General features: G+C 35.5%; 1 protein-coding gene across 1 annotated transcript in view; it reads right to left on the bottom strand.

The window, feature by feature from the left end:
* The window catches only part of TINAG (tubulointerstitial nephritis antigen), an 83,211-nt gene extending 65,465 nt beyond the window's left edge, over positions 1-17,746 (bottom strand). The window contains exons 1-3 of the mRNA XM_008013677.3: positions 17,282-17,746; positions 5,464-5,527; positions 4,717-4,806 (exon numbers count right to left, since the gene is read on the bottom strand). Of these exons, the coding sequence (XP_008011868.3) occupies positions 4,717-4,806; positions 5,464-5,527; positions 17,282-17,636 (509 nt within the window). The 5' untranslated portion in view covers positions 17,637-17,746. The remainder of the gene's footprint in view (positions 1-4,716; positions 4,807-5,463; positions 5,528-17,281) is intronic.
* Positions 17,747-18,570: the final 824 nt, after the last annotated feature.

Genomic DNA, 18,570 nt, shown 5'->3' with positions numbered 1-18,570 from the left:
AGAAAGATGCAAGTAATTTAATCATTGCTTATTCTGAATTATCTACCACTTGAGGTCAATATATTTTCTGTACTTATGTCAAATTTAAACCCTGTCCTGCTATGTTTATCACCAAAATCGTTTATAATGTGATAGGCTCCTATGAATCATTGAAAGCACAACTTAATTTTTAATAATATACTTCACAAGTTAATGTTTGTCTTTCGTATAAGATCTGTTAGTTCATAAAATCCTTAGAAACTTAGCAACAATTTAAAGTGCAATCTTCATTACCCAAGGAATCTCAATAAGAGAACCTCTGAATATAAAAGATGTTGTAGTATAATTCAAAAGGCTAACAGGGCAAAATTGGGCAAAATTGTGACATCAGTAAAGTATGTTTTCGTTGCCGTATGTTAGTAGTTTTCCAACATCAGGTCAGAGATGTTCATAGGTTATTTAATTGAGCACTCAATTGGGTTAGTAGGGTGATAGTTTAAGAAAATAAAATAAAAGATAGGAGAAATAATAGGAAATAGAGTTTATTACAAATACTAAGGGTAATAAACTCTGTGTGTGTGTCTGTGTGTGTGTGTGTGTGTTGATGCTTGTGCATGGGTGTGTGTACTAGATCACAAAGTAAGATGTATGTGCTGTGAGATATGCTCAAAAGTGTGAAAGGTATGACTAATCTATAACATCCTTCTTGACTTAGACTCATAATTTTCATTTTAATCCAATTTAGCATTTATTGAACTTTCTTAATTGATGTGTCATAGTCTCTAATAAACACTGAGAACATAGATATGAATAAACTTTTCTACATTTAAGAAGCTCATACCTTAAGAAAAAATACAAAGATAGAAATGACTTCAGCGTGTGTCATCTATCAGCAGTAGATCAAAAGATGATCAAAAGATTCAAACATAACTAAAGGAGTTGGCAAAATTTTTACATAAAGCAAATTTAGTTCTCTATCTGGAAGCATAAGAATGAGTTTGGTGACCACATATGAAAGAAGAGAGCATTTGTTTAAAGTAAAGGTAACTCTTGAGCAAAGCATGCAAGTTTGAAGTTGGGTGGCATGTGTAGGGAATGACAGATAAGTTAAATGCTTAAACTAGGAGAGAGGATAGGGACACAGGGGCTGAAAATGGTACAAAAGATAAGGTAGTAAAAAAGCTTTTGGGCCAACATATTATTTATGCTAAGGGCAATACATGTTTCACAAGCAATGGGGTTCCATTGAGAATTTCTGGAAACAGAGACAAGTCAGATAATTTCAAACTAGGCTTAATAAAGAAATGCATTAGAATATAGTCTAGAATGGAAGAAGTAAATATCTAAGAGAAACTTTTAGTGCGGGAGTTAGCAATACCTACTGACTGAGAATAAAAGGAAGGAAAAATCAAACTAACTTCAAATTTTCAAGTTGACCAGATAGAGCAAGATGCCAGTAATTAAGAATAGGTAGAAGTTAATCACTGCAGTTTGGGGTGAGCGGGTTTTGAGAAAACAGTGAAAAATGAGAGCCAACTTATCCAGTAAATCAAATTTTGAGTTCATAAGAAAGAATCTATTTCTCTAGCCTTTGAACGTAGACTGGCCTAGTAACTTGCCTTACCCATTAGAAAGCAGTAGAATTGAGATCGTGAAACTTTCAAGCATAAGCTTCAAGGGAGGACTGGGGCAGCTTCCACATAGGCCCCATCAGAATAGTAATTATGAGAAGAAGCCAAAGCTAGCCTGCTGGAGAAACGTGGCCCAATCAACAACCAGCACCAACCACAAGATATAGTGTAAGGCCATCACAGACAATTCAACCTCAGTTGAGGCTCTATTGACACAGGAGTAATTCCAGAAGAGAGCAGCAAAAGAGCCTCAGTTGAACCCATTCCAAATTGCTGATGTGAAAAGATGAAAAGTTTATGGTTTTAAAATGTTGAATCTTGAAGTGGTTTGTTACACAGCAGCAGGTAATTGAAACACTTACATATCTCCCTTTATTCCACTAACTTGCTGATTATTACTTGTGCCACTAATGTAGCACTTATATTCTCCCCTATTATTAGAAATCCTTTATAAAGGTATGGCAGTGTTGGCTCCTCAACTAGATGGTAAATTCCCTTAACATAGAAATTATTTTTTTGTTTTGTTTTGTTTTGTTTGAGACAGAATCTCACTCTGTTTCCCAGGCTGTAGTGCAATGGCATGATCTCAGCTCACTGCAACCTTCACCGCCTGGGTTCAAGCAATTCTAGTGCCTCCACCTAACGAGTAGCTGGGACTACAGGCCCATGCCATCACACCCGGCTAATTTTTGTATTTATGGTAGAGATGGGGTTTCACCATGTTGGCCAGGCTGATCTCAAACTCCTGACATCAAGTGATCTGCTCGCCTCGGCCTCCCAAAGTGCTGGGATTACAGGCATAAGCCACTTCCCAGGCCGAAATTATTTATGTGTATCCTCAGCCATGCCACCAGTAGAACATATGTTTTATTAATATCAACCGATTACATTAAAAAATAATACAGAGAATAAATAAGCACTGAAGTACATTACATAGAATAAATAAAGACTTGGATCTAAAATACTGTCAAGATGTGGGAAAGAAATATTTTAAAGCCAGGATTGCATATTTGGTGTAGGCTATTTTTAAAAGCACTTAATAAATACTGAATGATATAATATGATTATATTTTTACATGTAAAAACAATTTGAGCATCATGAAAAGAGAATAGCTGAGAATTAGAACTTTCTTTTAAATTTAAAGACTTCCCCCCTTTTTTGCCCTGGTAAATAATTTTAGTTTTATTTCTTGTCTTTATACCTTGTTCCTTTTACTTAACTTTTTTTCCTTTGGTTTTTGTATGTTTCCTTTTGCTCCAATTATACTTCATTTTCTACTCTTTGAAAGTTATGTGATGTCTAATATTTGCTACTAAAATGCAAAGCCCATGCCTCTTAAGTAGCCCTAGGGCATGCTCAAAATAAATAAATCATGGAAAGAACGTTCTTCCTTCCAAGGAAGATATTAGGTTGGTGCAAAAGTAACGGTAGTTTTGGCCAAAACCACCATACACTTTTGCACCAACCTAATAGCATTCCCAACAACCTCTGTACTCCTAAGTGTGTTTTATTAAGTGTACCACATTGGTTTAGACTGTGGTTTCTCATGTACTTTTAATAGTGGAAAGCTAGGCTCCTCTGTTTTGGTTTCTTGGAAGTGTATGTTAATTAGATTTAGCATTTGAACACTTTTAGGAATCTGATTCAATTTTTCAAGATGGCACATACTCTCATGTTCTTTGAATAATTTAAATATGATTTGCCACAGAAAATTATAATTGGTCTTCCCTAGAAATACTTAAAATGTCATCAAGTTATCTTCTAAAATATTGATTTAACACAAACACACACACTCACACACACAGAGAGGAACTGAGAATGGTTTAAGGATATTAATATCAACAAATGTTACTTTCTATATGTTTTGTATCTTCCAAGAAAAAACTTTGAATACGTTGAAATTTAGTATCCCCATTATGCTGGGAAACAACATGTTATATGTGGAAGGAGATTATACTTCCATTTTATAAAAATACATCTCCAGATTATTTCACTTTTCTAATTGCTCAATAATAGATCTTTTTATGTGAAGTCTTTTCCAGAAATGTGGAAGATGTTATCAAGGATATATCGAGATTTGATCAATGGCAGTGGAGAAATCCTGAAGCAGATACCAGCTGGCCTGTTCCTCTTCCTTTTAATTCTATAATAAAAGTCAGTGTTGGTGCCTGTATCTTTTTCTTTTTCTTTTTGACAGGGTTTCACCCCCGATGCCCATGCTGGAGCGCAGTGGCGCATTCTCGGCTCACTGCAATCTCTGCCTCCCAGGCTTCAGTGATTCTCATGCTTCAGCCTCCTGAGTAACTGGGATTACTGGCATGCATTACCATGCCCAGCTAATTTTTTCTGTGTTTTCAGTAGAAATGGGGTTTCACTATGTTGTCCAGGCTGGTCTTGAACTCCTGGCCTCAAGTGATCTAGCCACCCGCCTCGGCCTCCCAAAGTGCTGGGATTACAGGCATAAGCCACCTTGCCAGGCCAGTGCCTACATCTTAATTTCCTCTGTGTAAATGGAGAAGCCATCTAATTTTTCAATCTATATGAGAGCATCAGTTATTTCCAATGTTTCAGTGTCAATCATCCCTATCTTTAGTGTACTATTAAAGTAAAGTAGCTCAATCTGTCTTTTGATTCAACTGTAAGTGACATCGGCTAGATATCCATCATTTCAGTGAAATTATTTAGATTGGCTTGTTATTTGAATATCATCCTTGTAAGGTCAGATTCTACCCATGATAGCTAAGCATTTGATTGACTTGGTGAGGGCAGTAGCAGAGGAAGAGATGGTTAGTATGAATAAATGAATTTTGCTGACCTTCTGATTTTGCCTAAATACTTATCCAAAGTAGCTTTACTCCACTTCCCTTACCTACACCATGACACTGCTCTTTCTTAACTATGCCCCAGATTTCTTATTTGATCATTTTAATTACTTAATGTTTACCTTTGCATTCCAGTTTTATATGCTTTCTATCTCCCTTTCTATTTCTCTCCCCCTCTTTCTTTTTAAATAATGAATGACCATTTATAGAAACCAAGCAATACATTGAAACCTGCATAGTAAATGGCAGTGTCAAGAAGCATATAAAGCAAGATTTCTCTCACCCATAGTCTCCTTTATTGACCTGTTCAATTAATTCTGGACGAACAAGGCATACATGCTGGGAACATTTCCATTGCTGTCCTGAGCATGTGCTGTAAAGATATGATGATTACAAAAGTGGCTTGGTCTTTATGAAGTATATTTCAATTAGTAAAAAGGGTTATACATTGTTAAGGCATAAAACATAATGTCTTGATTAATGTTAGCCATATGGTTATTTGATTCTTGGCAAAAATAAATTGTAAAACATACGTTAGCTACCATTCAATATGCTGTAATCCTCTACTCCAGGCAATTAACAAATGATATGATCACACATCCACTGAAGTTTGAGAACATAAGCCAAATTGGACGGTAGATTCCATGTACTTGTATTTGGAAACTTTTTGCAGGCTAGTCCTTTTAAAGCAGCCTGTTTTTATATAGTTATTGTGCTCAAAAAACACAATTTGTCAGTAGGGTATCAGAATATTATAATTAAGAGGTACATTTAATGCAGACCTGTTGTATGATGAAGACTCATTGTCAAGGACATCAACCTCAAACATTAAAAGATATTCATGATTAAATTTTCAAAATCCCTTAAAATTAAATATGCTTATACAAAGTTACAGGTATATGATGTCTTATGACATATGATTCTGTCTATACATACATAAATATATGCTTTGTTTCACAAATATTTCTTTTATTTGAAGAAAACATACACACACAGTAGAACTCAGTTCTGTGCCACTTAAATTTATTACCAGGAGTTGCAGTTTTCTTTAATTACTGATCCCTCTTCATAATGTTGACCATCTTTGAAGCAACCTGTCAAAGTAACATGTAAAGAAATGAAAATCCTAAACTAAGTAATAAAGTGCATTAACATAAAATGTAATCAAAAATTGTAGTTAGCTTTTCAAATATGCAGACATGCTTGGTGCCAAAAAAGCTGATAGAAATCCGTGTCTGGTTTGTGTTAAGGTTTGTATATCGAAATCTTCTGGGCTTGTTTCAACGCTTTTATCTTTAAACTGCATATTATGTTCCAACAGGGAGGATTTGCAAAGCATGAAAACAAGATTACCAAGGAATTAATCACTATGCTTAAAAAATAATTAATGCTTTTAAGTAAGTCAGCAATATAATACTATTTGAATTGATTTATGGCATTTCTCATTTAAAAAAACAACTAATTAAGTCTCATAAGTGCTTATAATTAATTGGATATGACTGGAGCAAGTAGCCCATACTTGCTCAAAATACCAGGTCACTTCATTGAATTTACCTTACAAAGACAAATTCTATTTTTTTTCTTTAGGACCTGAATAAGAGAAAAAATTCATGAAATCAGTAAGATTGTAGCCATTTGCCTTCCAAATCCAAGTGTTTCTTAACTATTAACTGAAACTGGTTGTTAACTGCTTTATGAGATTATATGAACTACTCAAAAGAGATGACTGGTGAATCATTATCATATAAAAACCATTAGTAACATATTGTAAAAATAGTACTCTGCTTAAAAATTTAAATTCCTTTTGAATATATAATCTGCTTAAATTCAAAATTAACACTAAATTTGCAAAAGAGACTCAACATTGTCTGGTGAAATTGTTTTCGATAGAAACATGTAATTGAAATTTTATGCCAATGGCCTCTAATTAAACAAAATGAATTTTAACCTTTTATTCATGAAAGCATAGGGCAAACTATAGGTTTAGAAAGATTTCCAAGGGACCTTGTTAACTTCTAGCCACAACGTTACAAAGCTAATATTTTAACAGAAAATATTTCACAACTGCCCCTCCCCTGGATGTTTTGCAGTCCAATATTCTACTTAATGAATCTAATTATTTATGTATTTGCATCTATGCATCCCTTTCATGTGGAATTTTGATACTTTACAATCATGGGGGTAAGAAAAGGAAACCACCTGTCTCCTGACCACAGTTTTCCTAATACAGCAAACCCAAGATGTGGGAAGATTGAACTTTACATCAAATGCATGGTTTTAATTGCTACATAAGATTAGACTCCTTTCATAACTGAATCCACAGTATGTTTCTAATTTAAAGAGATCCTAAAATTGTTTATCACCCAGAAACAACAGAAAATCCATGCAACAATCAAAGTTTTCATTCAAAGCCAAGAGAAGTACTTCCCTGACCATTCATAAAAACTGAGCGTGTAGAATAAAAACAAAGCTGATTTATAATCATACCCTATGAATCTTGAGTGTTCAACATATGAATTCCATGGATGAATGGAACAGAGGTCTCAAGCATCCTTAAGGAAAAAAGACTGTCCCTTCTCTGACTTACACTCAGCTAATAATTTTGAAGTCAGGAGAACGCCATCACCAAGCCACCCCAAATCACTAAATTTAATGTTAACAAAATTCAACACTAAATTTAATGTTAACAAAAACTCCATTTCTTGGTCATCTTTCCTTAATGTCATGTAAGAGATAACTATGAGACACTGTATTCACTTTAATCTTGCATGAGAATTAATCTCTTTAACAAAAGGCATAATCGGTTACTTCGGACCCCGTCAAGGTGCTGACATAGTAAAGCATGAGCCTATATACAATACCCAGAAGCAGTCCACTCACTCCTTTGCTACAATCCTTCCCAACTCCAATGGATCCCTCATTTCCCATACAGCATTTACAGAGATCTTCAAAAAATATACATCATGTCATTTCCTACTTAAAATCTTCAAGTCATTTCCCATCAAATTGAGAATAAGACCAAACTTCTTACTGTAACCTGTAAGGCCTTATCCAAAATGTCTCCACCCTAATCTCTGCACTTATCACTCCTGTTGAGCTGACTGGGGTGGAGGTTCCCAGAGGGATGAAGGATTAGCATAATAGTAGTGAGGATAGAGAGAAGTAGGTGGATATAATTTGGAGGTAACTCAAAGGGAATCACTCATGGATTGAGTTTGGTGAATGAGGGAAAAGAGGAATCAAAGATATCTCATTAGGACTTTGGCTTGAGTAATAAAGAAGCGGTACAGCTACCACTAAAATAAGAAACAGGCTTGTGTCAAGAAATCAAGACTGCTACTGTATATATTTTAGATTTAGATAAAACCTAGGCTAGACATCCTAACAGAGATATCAAGTAGACAGCAGTTTATAAAAGACCAGAGTTAAGCCAAGGCTGGAGCATGAATTTGGGAGACACAAACATCCATATCTACTTTTTCAAACCCAAGACTACATAAGGGTCTTTTGGAGAGAGTGTATGTAGGGAAGAAAAAGTGGTCCAGGACTGAGCTCAAAACACTGCATCTGACAGACATTCAGAAAAGGAAACTGGGAAGGAGTGACCTGTGAGGGAGAATAGAATTGAGGAGAGGGTGGTGTCATGAAAAACAGGGTTAAGAAAGTGTTTCGTACGCTCTAGGTGGTCAGCTGCATACAGTACTATCGAGAGGCCAAGAACAAGAAAACAGACATCTGAATATTGCATTTAGTAATGTAGGAACTGCCAATAACCCTGCCAAGAGAAATTTCAGTGAAGTAGCAGTGAGTTGACATCCTGTAGGAATGGGTTGATGAGAGACTTAGAATAAGAAAGTAAATTTTTCTTTCAGATATTTTGTCATAAAAGGAAAGAAGGGAATGAGATGGTAGCTGGTTAAAGACATGAAGTTAAGGGAGAGCTTTTTTAAAGTTGGGAAAGGCAAAAACACATTTTGGAAATTAATGGTTAATCCACATGTATTAGCCTGTTCTCACACTGCTAATAAAGACATACCTGAGACTGAGTAATTTGTAAAGGAAAGAGGTTTAATGGACTCATGGTACCACGTGGCTGGGGAGGCCTCACAATCATTGCAACAGATGAAGGAAAAGCAAAGGGACATTTTATACAGTGGCAGGCAAGAGAAAGCTTGTACAGGGCAACTCCTATTTATAAAACCATAAGATCTCATGAGACTTATTCACTACCATAAGAACATCATGTGAAAAATCTGCCCCCATTATTCAATTACCTCTCACTGGGTCCCTTCCAAGGCAGGTGAGAATTATGGGAGCTACAATCCAAGATGAGATTTGGGTGGTGACACAGCCAAACCATATCACCAGGAGAAAAGAAAACAAAAAAAATGATGCTTGAGGAGAAAGAGAGAGCAAGAAAGCGAGAGAGAATGGTAGAGATGGAGGTATTGAAAAGACAAAAGATGGGATTCAGAACTCAAAAGGGAGAATCAATTCAAGGTAAGCAGTAACCCAGATTACTGTAGGTTGAAAACTATGATTGTGGTGATATGAAAGAATTCCTGTCTGGTAGCTATACTTTCTCAGTAAAATATGTCTAGAGCTCCTCAGAGTGAGTTAATTAATTGGTTACACACACAGCATCTTGACCAACGGAACAAAATAAAACAAAGCCAAAACTAATGACTGTTGAAATTAAGGCAGTTTTTGCAACTTTAACAGCATTTAAAGCAATATTAGGCAAATCATATATTTGGAGAATGAAATAGTTTATCTTCTTGATTGAACTGAGAAAAGATGATAATACATTGTCTATAATTTATTTTAAAATAGTTCATCATAGTGTATTATAAGTATCTGTGCTGGTCTAAACTTCACTTCTTTTTTTTTTTTTTTTTTTTCTTTTGAGACAGAATCTTGTTCTGTCGCCCAGGCTGGAGTGCAGTGGCGCAATTTCTGTTCACTGCAAGCTCCACCTCCCGGGTTCACGCCATTCTTCTGCCTCAGCCTCCTGAGTAGCTAGGACTACAGGCATCCACCACTGCGCCCAGCTAATTTTTTGTATTTTTAGTAGAGACGGAGTTTCACCGTGGTCTCAATCTCCTGACCTTGTGATCCACCTGCCTCAGCCTCCCAAAGTGCTGGGATTACAGGCGTGAGCCACCGCACCTGGCCAACTTCACTTCTTGAACTGCAAAAAGGTAATAATATGTTGTCTATAATTTATTTTAAAATAGTTCATCATAGTGTATTATAAGTATCTGTGCCGGTCTAAACTTCACTTCTTGAATTGTGAAAAGATAATGATAGGTTGTCTATAATTTATTTTAAAATAGTTCACCACAGTGTATTATAAATATCTGTGCTGGTCTAAACTGTCGGAAAGGCAGTTGCTTGCTCTAATCAGGAATCCATCCCCCTTCAGTGGCTTTCATTCTGAAAGACCAGACTGGAGCAACTGCTACAAGTTCTTCCATTACCCATATTTTGATCAACCCTAGAGTATTAGTATAATAAATGTCAGAAATGGGTTTTATTATTAAAATTCATGACTTGTTTATCAGCATAATTGTGATAAATAATTAATTCCCATTGGTTAAATTCTATTTTTTTTTAATTATGAGGCTAACCTAAAATATTTCAAAGTCACATCCCACCCTTGTATCCCATAGTTTATATGTATCTCTTAAACTCAAAAGCACCTGTACTCTTAGACTTGGTGCTCTAAGACTGATATTTGTCCTGTGTACTGTGTCCAGCCAAGTAGAAAGGAAGAATTGTCATTCTCTGATAGCCACTGTACAGGTAACAGAATCCTACCTCTGTAATGTTATCACGTGTGCCTCTAATAAAGTTTTCATGCAGCGTAGATGTGGGAACACCTAAAAGGACCGGAACTGAAGACTTCCTGAAGTTTATAGAGGTTGTATGAATTGGTCTGTGTCATATTTTTGTAACTGTCAGTATACGCGGTAAAGTATGGACTGTGATTTATCTTCATTGTAATATAGTTAAGGAGGTTGTGAAGAAGTAAATAAACTTCACCAAATTCAAACATGTCAGTGACTCACATACATTTTTTTACCAACGTGAACATATTGTGCATAATCAAATTAGCTTAGGTCTGTTCACAACAGATGGTCTTCTAGACTTTCTTCTTAAAATCCGCTACACCAAAAGGTTATGTCTGGAAAATCCACTCGAGCTCTGTTTTCAACTCTATCATTGGTTCTCCACATCTGACATTTGAATTTTTTTACTTTTTTTTTTTTTTTTTTTTTTTTTTTTTACTTTGACAGGGTCTTATTCTGTCATCCAGGCTAGAGTGCATTGGTGGGATGATAGCTCACAGCAGCCTCAAACTCCTGGGCTTAAGGGATCCTCCCGCCTCAGCCTCCCATGTACCTGGGACTACAGTGCATGCCACCATGACTGGCTAATTTTTTTTTTCTTTTGTTGGTAGAGATGAGGTCTTATTGTACTGCCAGGCTGATCTTAAACTCTTGACCTCAAGAGATCCTCCCACCTTGACCTCCAAAGTGCTGGGATTACAGGTGTGAGCCGCCACACCCAGCCTGACATTTGAAATCATTTACTGGAAGTTACCATCAGATATGGCAAAGAAAACACAGGAAGAAGATATTTACCGGTATGTTTTACTTCCAATTTGTACAAAATGGATATATTTATGTTTTTAATCCTGAAGATAATGTACATTTAAAGAGCTCTTAAAACAGGCACAATAAGAAGAACTGAACAATACCCATGTAACTAAATCTCTGAAAAATAATATCTAATAGGTCAGTGAGTGATCACAGAATCTCAGAGGAAAGTTGTTTTATACATGCAAACAATAGTATAAATAATATACATTGTATTTTTATCTTAACTAATTTTGCACATTTTTTCAATATTGTGTAGTACTATTTTCTTTTCAAGTAGCTACTTTCAAAAGCAAGATAAAAGAAAAAAATTATCTGTATTAGAACACTTGTAGTCTAATATGAACTTTTTGCTGCAAAATAAAATGATTAATTACTTCCTTTCATAGTGAATAGAGTAAAAACTATACCCGGAACATAAGTTCTACATTAACTATGACCCTAAATTAAAATCTTAGCAAAATTCTACCTCTCAAGCAAAAATGGATATTGAAGAAGTAGCAACTACTTTTTGTATGAGCTGTGTGTCTCAAATAAAAAAGCTCAAGTACATTTCAGCACATTAAAAGCATTACAACTCATACTTTTAAACTGAGACTTGAAAAAATTTAGATTGATATAATAACCAATCGAAAGGCAGACATCCAAATAGTCGCTGTGTTTTTAGGTGATTCTGCATTCTTAATTTTTGTCAGAGATTGTTGGTTATTCCCAATATCATTCTCTCCTTTTTTTTTTTTTTTTTGTAACAGAACCCCATTCATAGTTAGACACGTTACCACACAGCTAAGCAAAACCTCTCTTTGATGGTTGGCATGGCATGTGACTATATTCTGGCCAAAGAGATAAAACAGAGGTGCTCGTCTATGCTTTAGAATGTCTTCTTAAAATGTGGAAACTATAACTCTATTTTCCAATTTTTTATTGGTACTCAAATATTACTTTTGGAGCATGAAGAGCCAAACTAGCTCATGACTACAAGGGCCATTTTCCAGCAATGATGAAGCAGAAGGCTGCATGCAGCCTCATCACTAATGACAAAGTGAATCCAGGCAAAATATCTTATGCGTTAAAAATATGTACTTTAGTTAGGGTTGCCACCAATCTGACATATTCTTATATGGTACACAGTTTTTATCACATAAACGTTAACCATTTTAATATACTCAACTTTCCTGGGTGATATTCTTGTCTACATGTGGCATACAAGTCACACAATGCTTCGTAATTGTTTCATATACCTAAGTCTCCTTACCCATGTAGATCCTAAGTTTCTCAAGGCCTGGGACTTTATAATACTCTTTTCTTATGACCCTCAATGCTTACTGCAATCTTGGATATATAAAAAGTTTTAAATACTATCAATTACTCCTGTTAATATTCCAACATCCAAAATAATATAGAAATTGCACATTTAAACCATAAACAATAATACTTTGATACTTTCTAAATCTTTTAAAACTACTTTATGTATGAAAGAGTATACTTGTGAAAATATTTTATTTTAAATCATATGAGGAAATTATTTAATTCAACAAATACAAAATTTGAAATAAAATTAAAATCCTCTAAATACCAATTAATCCAAATTCAACCAATATTTACTAGGCCTCCCACTTCATGGCACCATAATTAGTATGTGATAAGTAAATCACCATGTTTACTCTCAAAAAGTTGCTGTATAATTAAAGTAAAGTAATATTCTATTAAACAATGTAGAATTAAATGATGAATGAGTTAATACCTGAAAGGTGCTTAGAACAGTTGTTGGCTCCATAGTAAGTATTCAATAAATCTTACTTTGTAAGGAGGAGGAAGAGTATGTTCAGTAAGACAAGAAAAAACATGCTACTCAGGGTATGTTACGGAAGGGTCTGTTAATTAAATATGTAGTGAGTGCAGGTTCTATGAGGGGTGAATTTCCCTTGACTGCCCAATCTTGTCACTATTAGAAACTACATTTGAATAACAGGAATATGATCCCTAACTAATCCTGGGCACAGGGCTCCTTATGATGCCTTATGTTTTCTCATCATGTTACTAATATATATTAACTTCACCTATTATTTTAAGGATCATACCAACATGACGAAATAGAGAAGTTAAAATTAGCATTTTAAAAGTGTATTTTCTATTTTTATACATGTATTTTCTATTTTTCAATAAAAATATACCTTCCATTTTCAAATAAATTACCTTCTTTCAATCCCAAAATACCTGCAATAGTAATGGCCCAAGGGTCCATGTACAGTTGTGTAAGTTGTATATTGAGCAAAACTGAGGTAAGTTCCACTTACAGAAACTACAGACATATTGACCCCTGGCAGAAATGAGAGAAGTGAGTCAGAGAGAAAACAGCAAGGGGTAAGGTATGTGGGGAAATAGAAAATACATGTTACCAAAAGTGGCATCCACCACTCATCTCTCTAACCAATGACAACCTCGTGCGAGACCCTGGATGCAGAATTGTCAGATTTCTCAATTTTTCAAGAGTAGCTAAACATCTGGATTTTTTAATAAAAAATTCTGGTTTTTAAATATTTCTAACTCATATTAATGCTATTTTCTGTTGGTTTTATTTTTTCTATATAGATTACCACATTATCTACAAATAATAAAAGTTTTACTTTTTCTCTTCAGATTGTTTTACTTCCTTTTTTCTGTTAAAGCATAACAAATATCTCCCTGTTAAATGTAGCAAAAAAGGTAGAAATCCATGTTTTATTACTAGTCTTAAAGGGAACATACCTACATTTCTCCATTATGTATGATGTTTACTTTGGAGTTTTGGTGTAGACATCTTTACTGCGATAAATAAATACATTTTTGTTTCTAATAACTGAATTCAGAAAAATTGCCACATAGGATATGAGCTCTCATGAATAAATAGCATTTATTCATCACAACAGTCAACCAACTATAAAATATATTTTTAAAATATGCAATACAATGTTTGAGCTCTGGAGTCTGAAACAGCCTGGGAAACATGGAGAAACCCCATCTCTATTAAAAATGTAAAAAAAAAAAAAATAGCCAGGCAAGGTGGTAGGCACTTGTAGTCCCAGCTACTTGGAAGTCTAAAGCAGGAGAATCACTTGAGCCCAGGGAAGGTCAGGGCTGCATTGAGCCATGATGGCACCACTGTACTGCAGCCTGGGTGACAGAGCAAGACCCTGTCAAAAAAAAAAAAAAAAAAAAAAAAAAAGCAATACAAAATAAATCTTAAAATATCCAGGAATAAACAAAGAGTATTATAAGACCACTATAGAGTAAAGTGTTAAATCTATTTGAGGATATTTTTAAAAATCAGAGTAAGTGGAGAAATATCCTACACTCTTTGATGAGATGTCATCACATTACAGAGTTCAACTATCTTCAGATACGTCTATAAATTTTATGCAATTCTATTCAAAATTCTAGCTGAAGGTTTTTGAGGAACTAGAAAAACTTATTCAAAAACTGTTTATGGAAGATTAATGTCTATGTGACCTAAGCCATTTTCAAAAAACGGGGTGGTGAATAAGCTGACTTGCTGTACCGGATATTAAGTTGTATTACAAGGCTGTGGATAGGAAAAAGTAAGTCATAGAAGAAAGACAAACATTAATGAGCATATGAAGAGAAGCTCAAACCTACTAGAAATTAGAGAAATGCAAATTAAAATGACAATGAGAAATCATGTGTTACTGATTACATAACTAAAGGTTACTTCTCTGCATAATATTAATTGTTAGAGGTGTGTCCCCATATAGTACTAGGGGACCATAAACTAATGCAGCTACTTCTGAGAGCCATCTGGCAGATTACCTGCATACCTGGGACCCAGCAATTCAAGTCTTGTTGTATCATGCAAATCAATAAGAAGGCATGCATGAGGCTGTCCATCATGGACTTCTTTATGATAGCAAAGAGCTGTCGACAACTTAGGTCTCCACCCACCATGGAGGGAACAGGGAGTTAGATGAGATGAAGGGACATCACAGAAAATTAAGCATCAGTCAGAAGCCACAAACTAGTCCTAGTAGTCTGTGCAGACATGGAGAGAGTCTTAAAACATGCTGCTGTCTGAGAAAATCAAGAAAAAGCATGAGGTCTGTAGCATAATATGGTCTATAAAATTAATAATTCAAGCACACAAAACAAGACTACCTGCTGTAAAAGGGTACACAAACTTTTTTTTAAAGAAGGTTACCATTGGAGAAAGATGGGAATGGCTCATAAAAATTAAAGGAAAGGAAAGAAAGGAAAGGAAAGGAAAGGAAAGGAAAGGAAAGGAAAGGAAAGGAAAGGAAAGGAAAGGAAAGGAAAGGGAGAGGAAGAAGGAGAGGGGGAGAAAGGAAAGAAAGAGAAAGAGAGAGAAAAAAAGAAAGGAAAGGAAAGGAAAGAAAGAAAGAAAGAAAGAAAGAAAGAAAGAAAGAAAGAAAGAAAGAAAGAAAGAAAGAAAGAAAGAAAGAAAGAAAGAAAGAAAAAGAAAGAAAGGGAGGGAGGGAGGGAGGGAGGGAGGGAGGGAAAGAGAAAGAAAGAAGAACGAACGAAAAGAAAAGAGGAAAGGAAAGGAAAGGGAAAGGAAGGAGGAACTGAGAGAGGAAGGAAGAAAGGAAGGAAAGTCTGGGCACAGTGGTTCATTCCTATAATCCTAGCACTTTGGGAGGTCAAGGTGGGAGGATAGCTTGAGGCCAGGAGTTTTAAGACGAGCCTAGGAAACATAGCAAGAGCCCATCTTTACAAAAAAAAAGAAAAGAAATTAGCTGGATGTAGTGGCACACATCTGTAGTCCTAGCTACTCAGGAGGCTGAGGGAGGAGGATTGTTTGAGCTCAGGAGTTCGAGGCTACAGTAAGACATGATCCTGCCACTGCACTCCAGTCGGGATGACAGAGCAAGACTGTTTGTCTCTCTCTCTCTCTCTCTCTCTCTCTCACACACACACACACACACACACACACACACACACAAAAGAGAAAAAAAGGAAGGATAAAAGAAGGGGAGAGAAGGATGGAGGGAGGGAAGAAGGGAACGCTGTTTATAGGTAAAATGTAAAGACTAAGGATAAATTATCATTATGTGGAAAATTTAAAATAATACATATGTAAACACATAAAGAGACATCTCCTCAATTTTACAAGCAAGATGGCATTATTAAGAATGAAATCTACGGCATCTGGGTTTTTTTTTTTTTTAAACAGAGGCTTGCTCTGACTTTTTAAATGACATCTGGGTTTTGAAATAAGGATTCCAAGCCCCTAGTTTACCCTAAAATGTCTTCTAACTGGGATTTCTAGTCACCATCACCCATTTACAGTAGTGTGACGGAGAAGTCTGATTAACCCTGAAGTTCTGCTGAGGAGATTTCATACAATGAGAGACAGAAAAATAAAGCCTCATCTAAGAGTAGTTATAGAATTTTGTTTTGTTTTTGTTGTAGAGCTTGATTGTATCAAATGCTCAAAATCCATAGTCATTCTCCTCCAATTAGATAAATATAATGAATACCATCATCCTCCTTATGTTGTATTTATCCATTTAACCTTAGACTTTTTCAACTACTCTATATGAATTCCTCCTTTCTTTTTAATAATTTTAAAAGTCCCAGACTGGAAAAACAAATGAAGCAAAACAAAAATACACATGAAGAATATATTTGGTATGACTTAGGCAGAGTGGGTGACTGACTTTATTTTATTTTGTCCTAGTTTTAATAGCATTACTAATACCACAGTTTCTAATGCTTGTGCATCCATTAGCCCCTTGAAATAACAACTAAAATCTACGGATAGTAGATTTGTGACTTTCTACTTACTATCACAAGATAGTAAATCTTGTGACTTTCTTGAGACTATCTAAGAGGTTACAGACAAAAAGTCCTGAGAAACCTGATGTCAATACAAAGGAGAGAGAGAGAAGAGTTTTAAGTAATCCTTATATAAGTTGAGTGAGTGTTCAAAACTCACTGGTCAGGATTCCGATCAGCACTCAGGACTGTCAGATCAGAACTTTCCTGAAGGTGCTTGTATTACACAGGAACCCCACATCCAAACCAAAGCACTTTAACAATCCAAATAAATGTATTTTCTCAATTGCAATAATCATTTTTATTTAATTGAAAGAAGGAAAAAAAAGAGAGAAAGTTTGTCAGATCTTGTTGTTATGAACGAGGATAATGTCGAAACACATTCCCAAAGCCTACCTTCTGGATACCAAGGCTGTGTGTGAGGAGGCCATTCTTTCTCTTCATGGCAAAAGGACTTGTAGTCAGGACAGCAATCAGAATTTTCTCTGTCACAGAATTTATCGCAGTAGCACAACGCATTCGCCTCATAGAACTCAGTGACACAGCCATCATCTCTGTCTTCACAACAGCCAAAATTTCTACAGTATTGCCCTTGGAAAATGGCTCTTTTGAATCGAGTACCTTGAAAAATGGTGTGATTCCTAGTGAAATAAGCTTCTAGGTCCACTTCTCTTTGAGGTAAATACTGCTTCTCCATCCAGATTTCTGTAGTAAGATAAGAGAAGATTAAGATCTTATATCCAGTCCACATTCTCTGGAAGTCAGGTATAGCTTCCACTTTCCGTTATATCCAATACCCTTAGCCTTATGGGCTTCTCCTTGGAACCTGAATTCTTGTCATCAAGACACTTCAGCCTGAACCCTGAAACTGATCCTTTACTTGAAATGAGTATACTTGTAGTTAAACATTAATCAAGAATTTCAATGTTTGACCAAGATAATGTATGTTAGAAAGAAACCATTGTTATTCCCCCAAAGTTAAAAAAAACTTATATTTCATATAATGCAGAAATTTTGCATCATCAAAATATCTACATAAAATCTTATGCATAGAGATACATTGAATATTGCATGCCTCTTAAAAAATCTAGGTTCTTAAATCAAAAGCCTCCTTAGAATATACATGACCCAGATTATGGCTAAAATAAACACTGGCAAGGTGCAGGAAATTCAAAAGTCAAAAATGTAATTATTCATTTTATCTGCTTGCATTGCAATGAAAATGCAGGCTCTCATGAGGTTGCCTGCTAGGATCTGTCACATCAATAACAGTTGCTCTAAATCATGCCCAGTCACACACTGGTTTGATTTCCCATCTGCACCCCATTTACCTAGCAGAAGCGTTTTGATTTCAAGGCTTAGTGGAACCTAATTCAGCAAGAAATTCCCTGAGGGTGACCTTAGTTCTCTCCACCTGAGTCCCTGCTTAGCATAAATACTGGGAACCTTCAGTATCTTGAAGGAAGCTTATACTCAAGAAAAGTCAGTACTCAGTGTGAATGAGCTATGGGGGGAGGGTGTTGTGAAGGAAACTGGAAGGACAAGGTGTCATTAGTGTTTTTATAGAGCTGTGTGTTTACACTGGTTTTTGGCTACACTGTACTTATTTATTAACTACAATAACTTCCTTTGGCTTGGGGATAAGTAACCAGTAGAGGATGATTCAGCAAGAGTTGCTGGGTGGA

Source organism: Chlorocebus sabaeus, chromosome 17, assembly GCF_047675955.1.
Source record: "Chlorocebus sabaeus isolate Y175 chromosome 17, mChlSab1.0.hap1, whole genome shotgun sequence".
Classification (NCBI taxonomy): Eukaryota; Metazoa; Chordata; class Mammalia; order Primates; family Cercopithecidae; genus Chlorocebus; species Chlorocebus sabaeus.
This window is presented reverse-complemented; position numbering and strand designations above follow the sequence as displayed.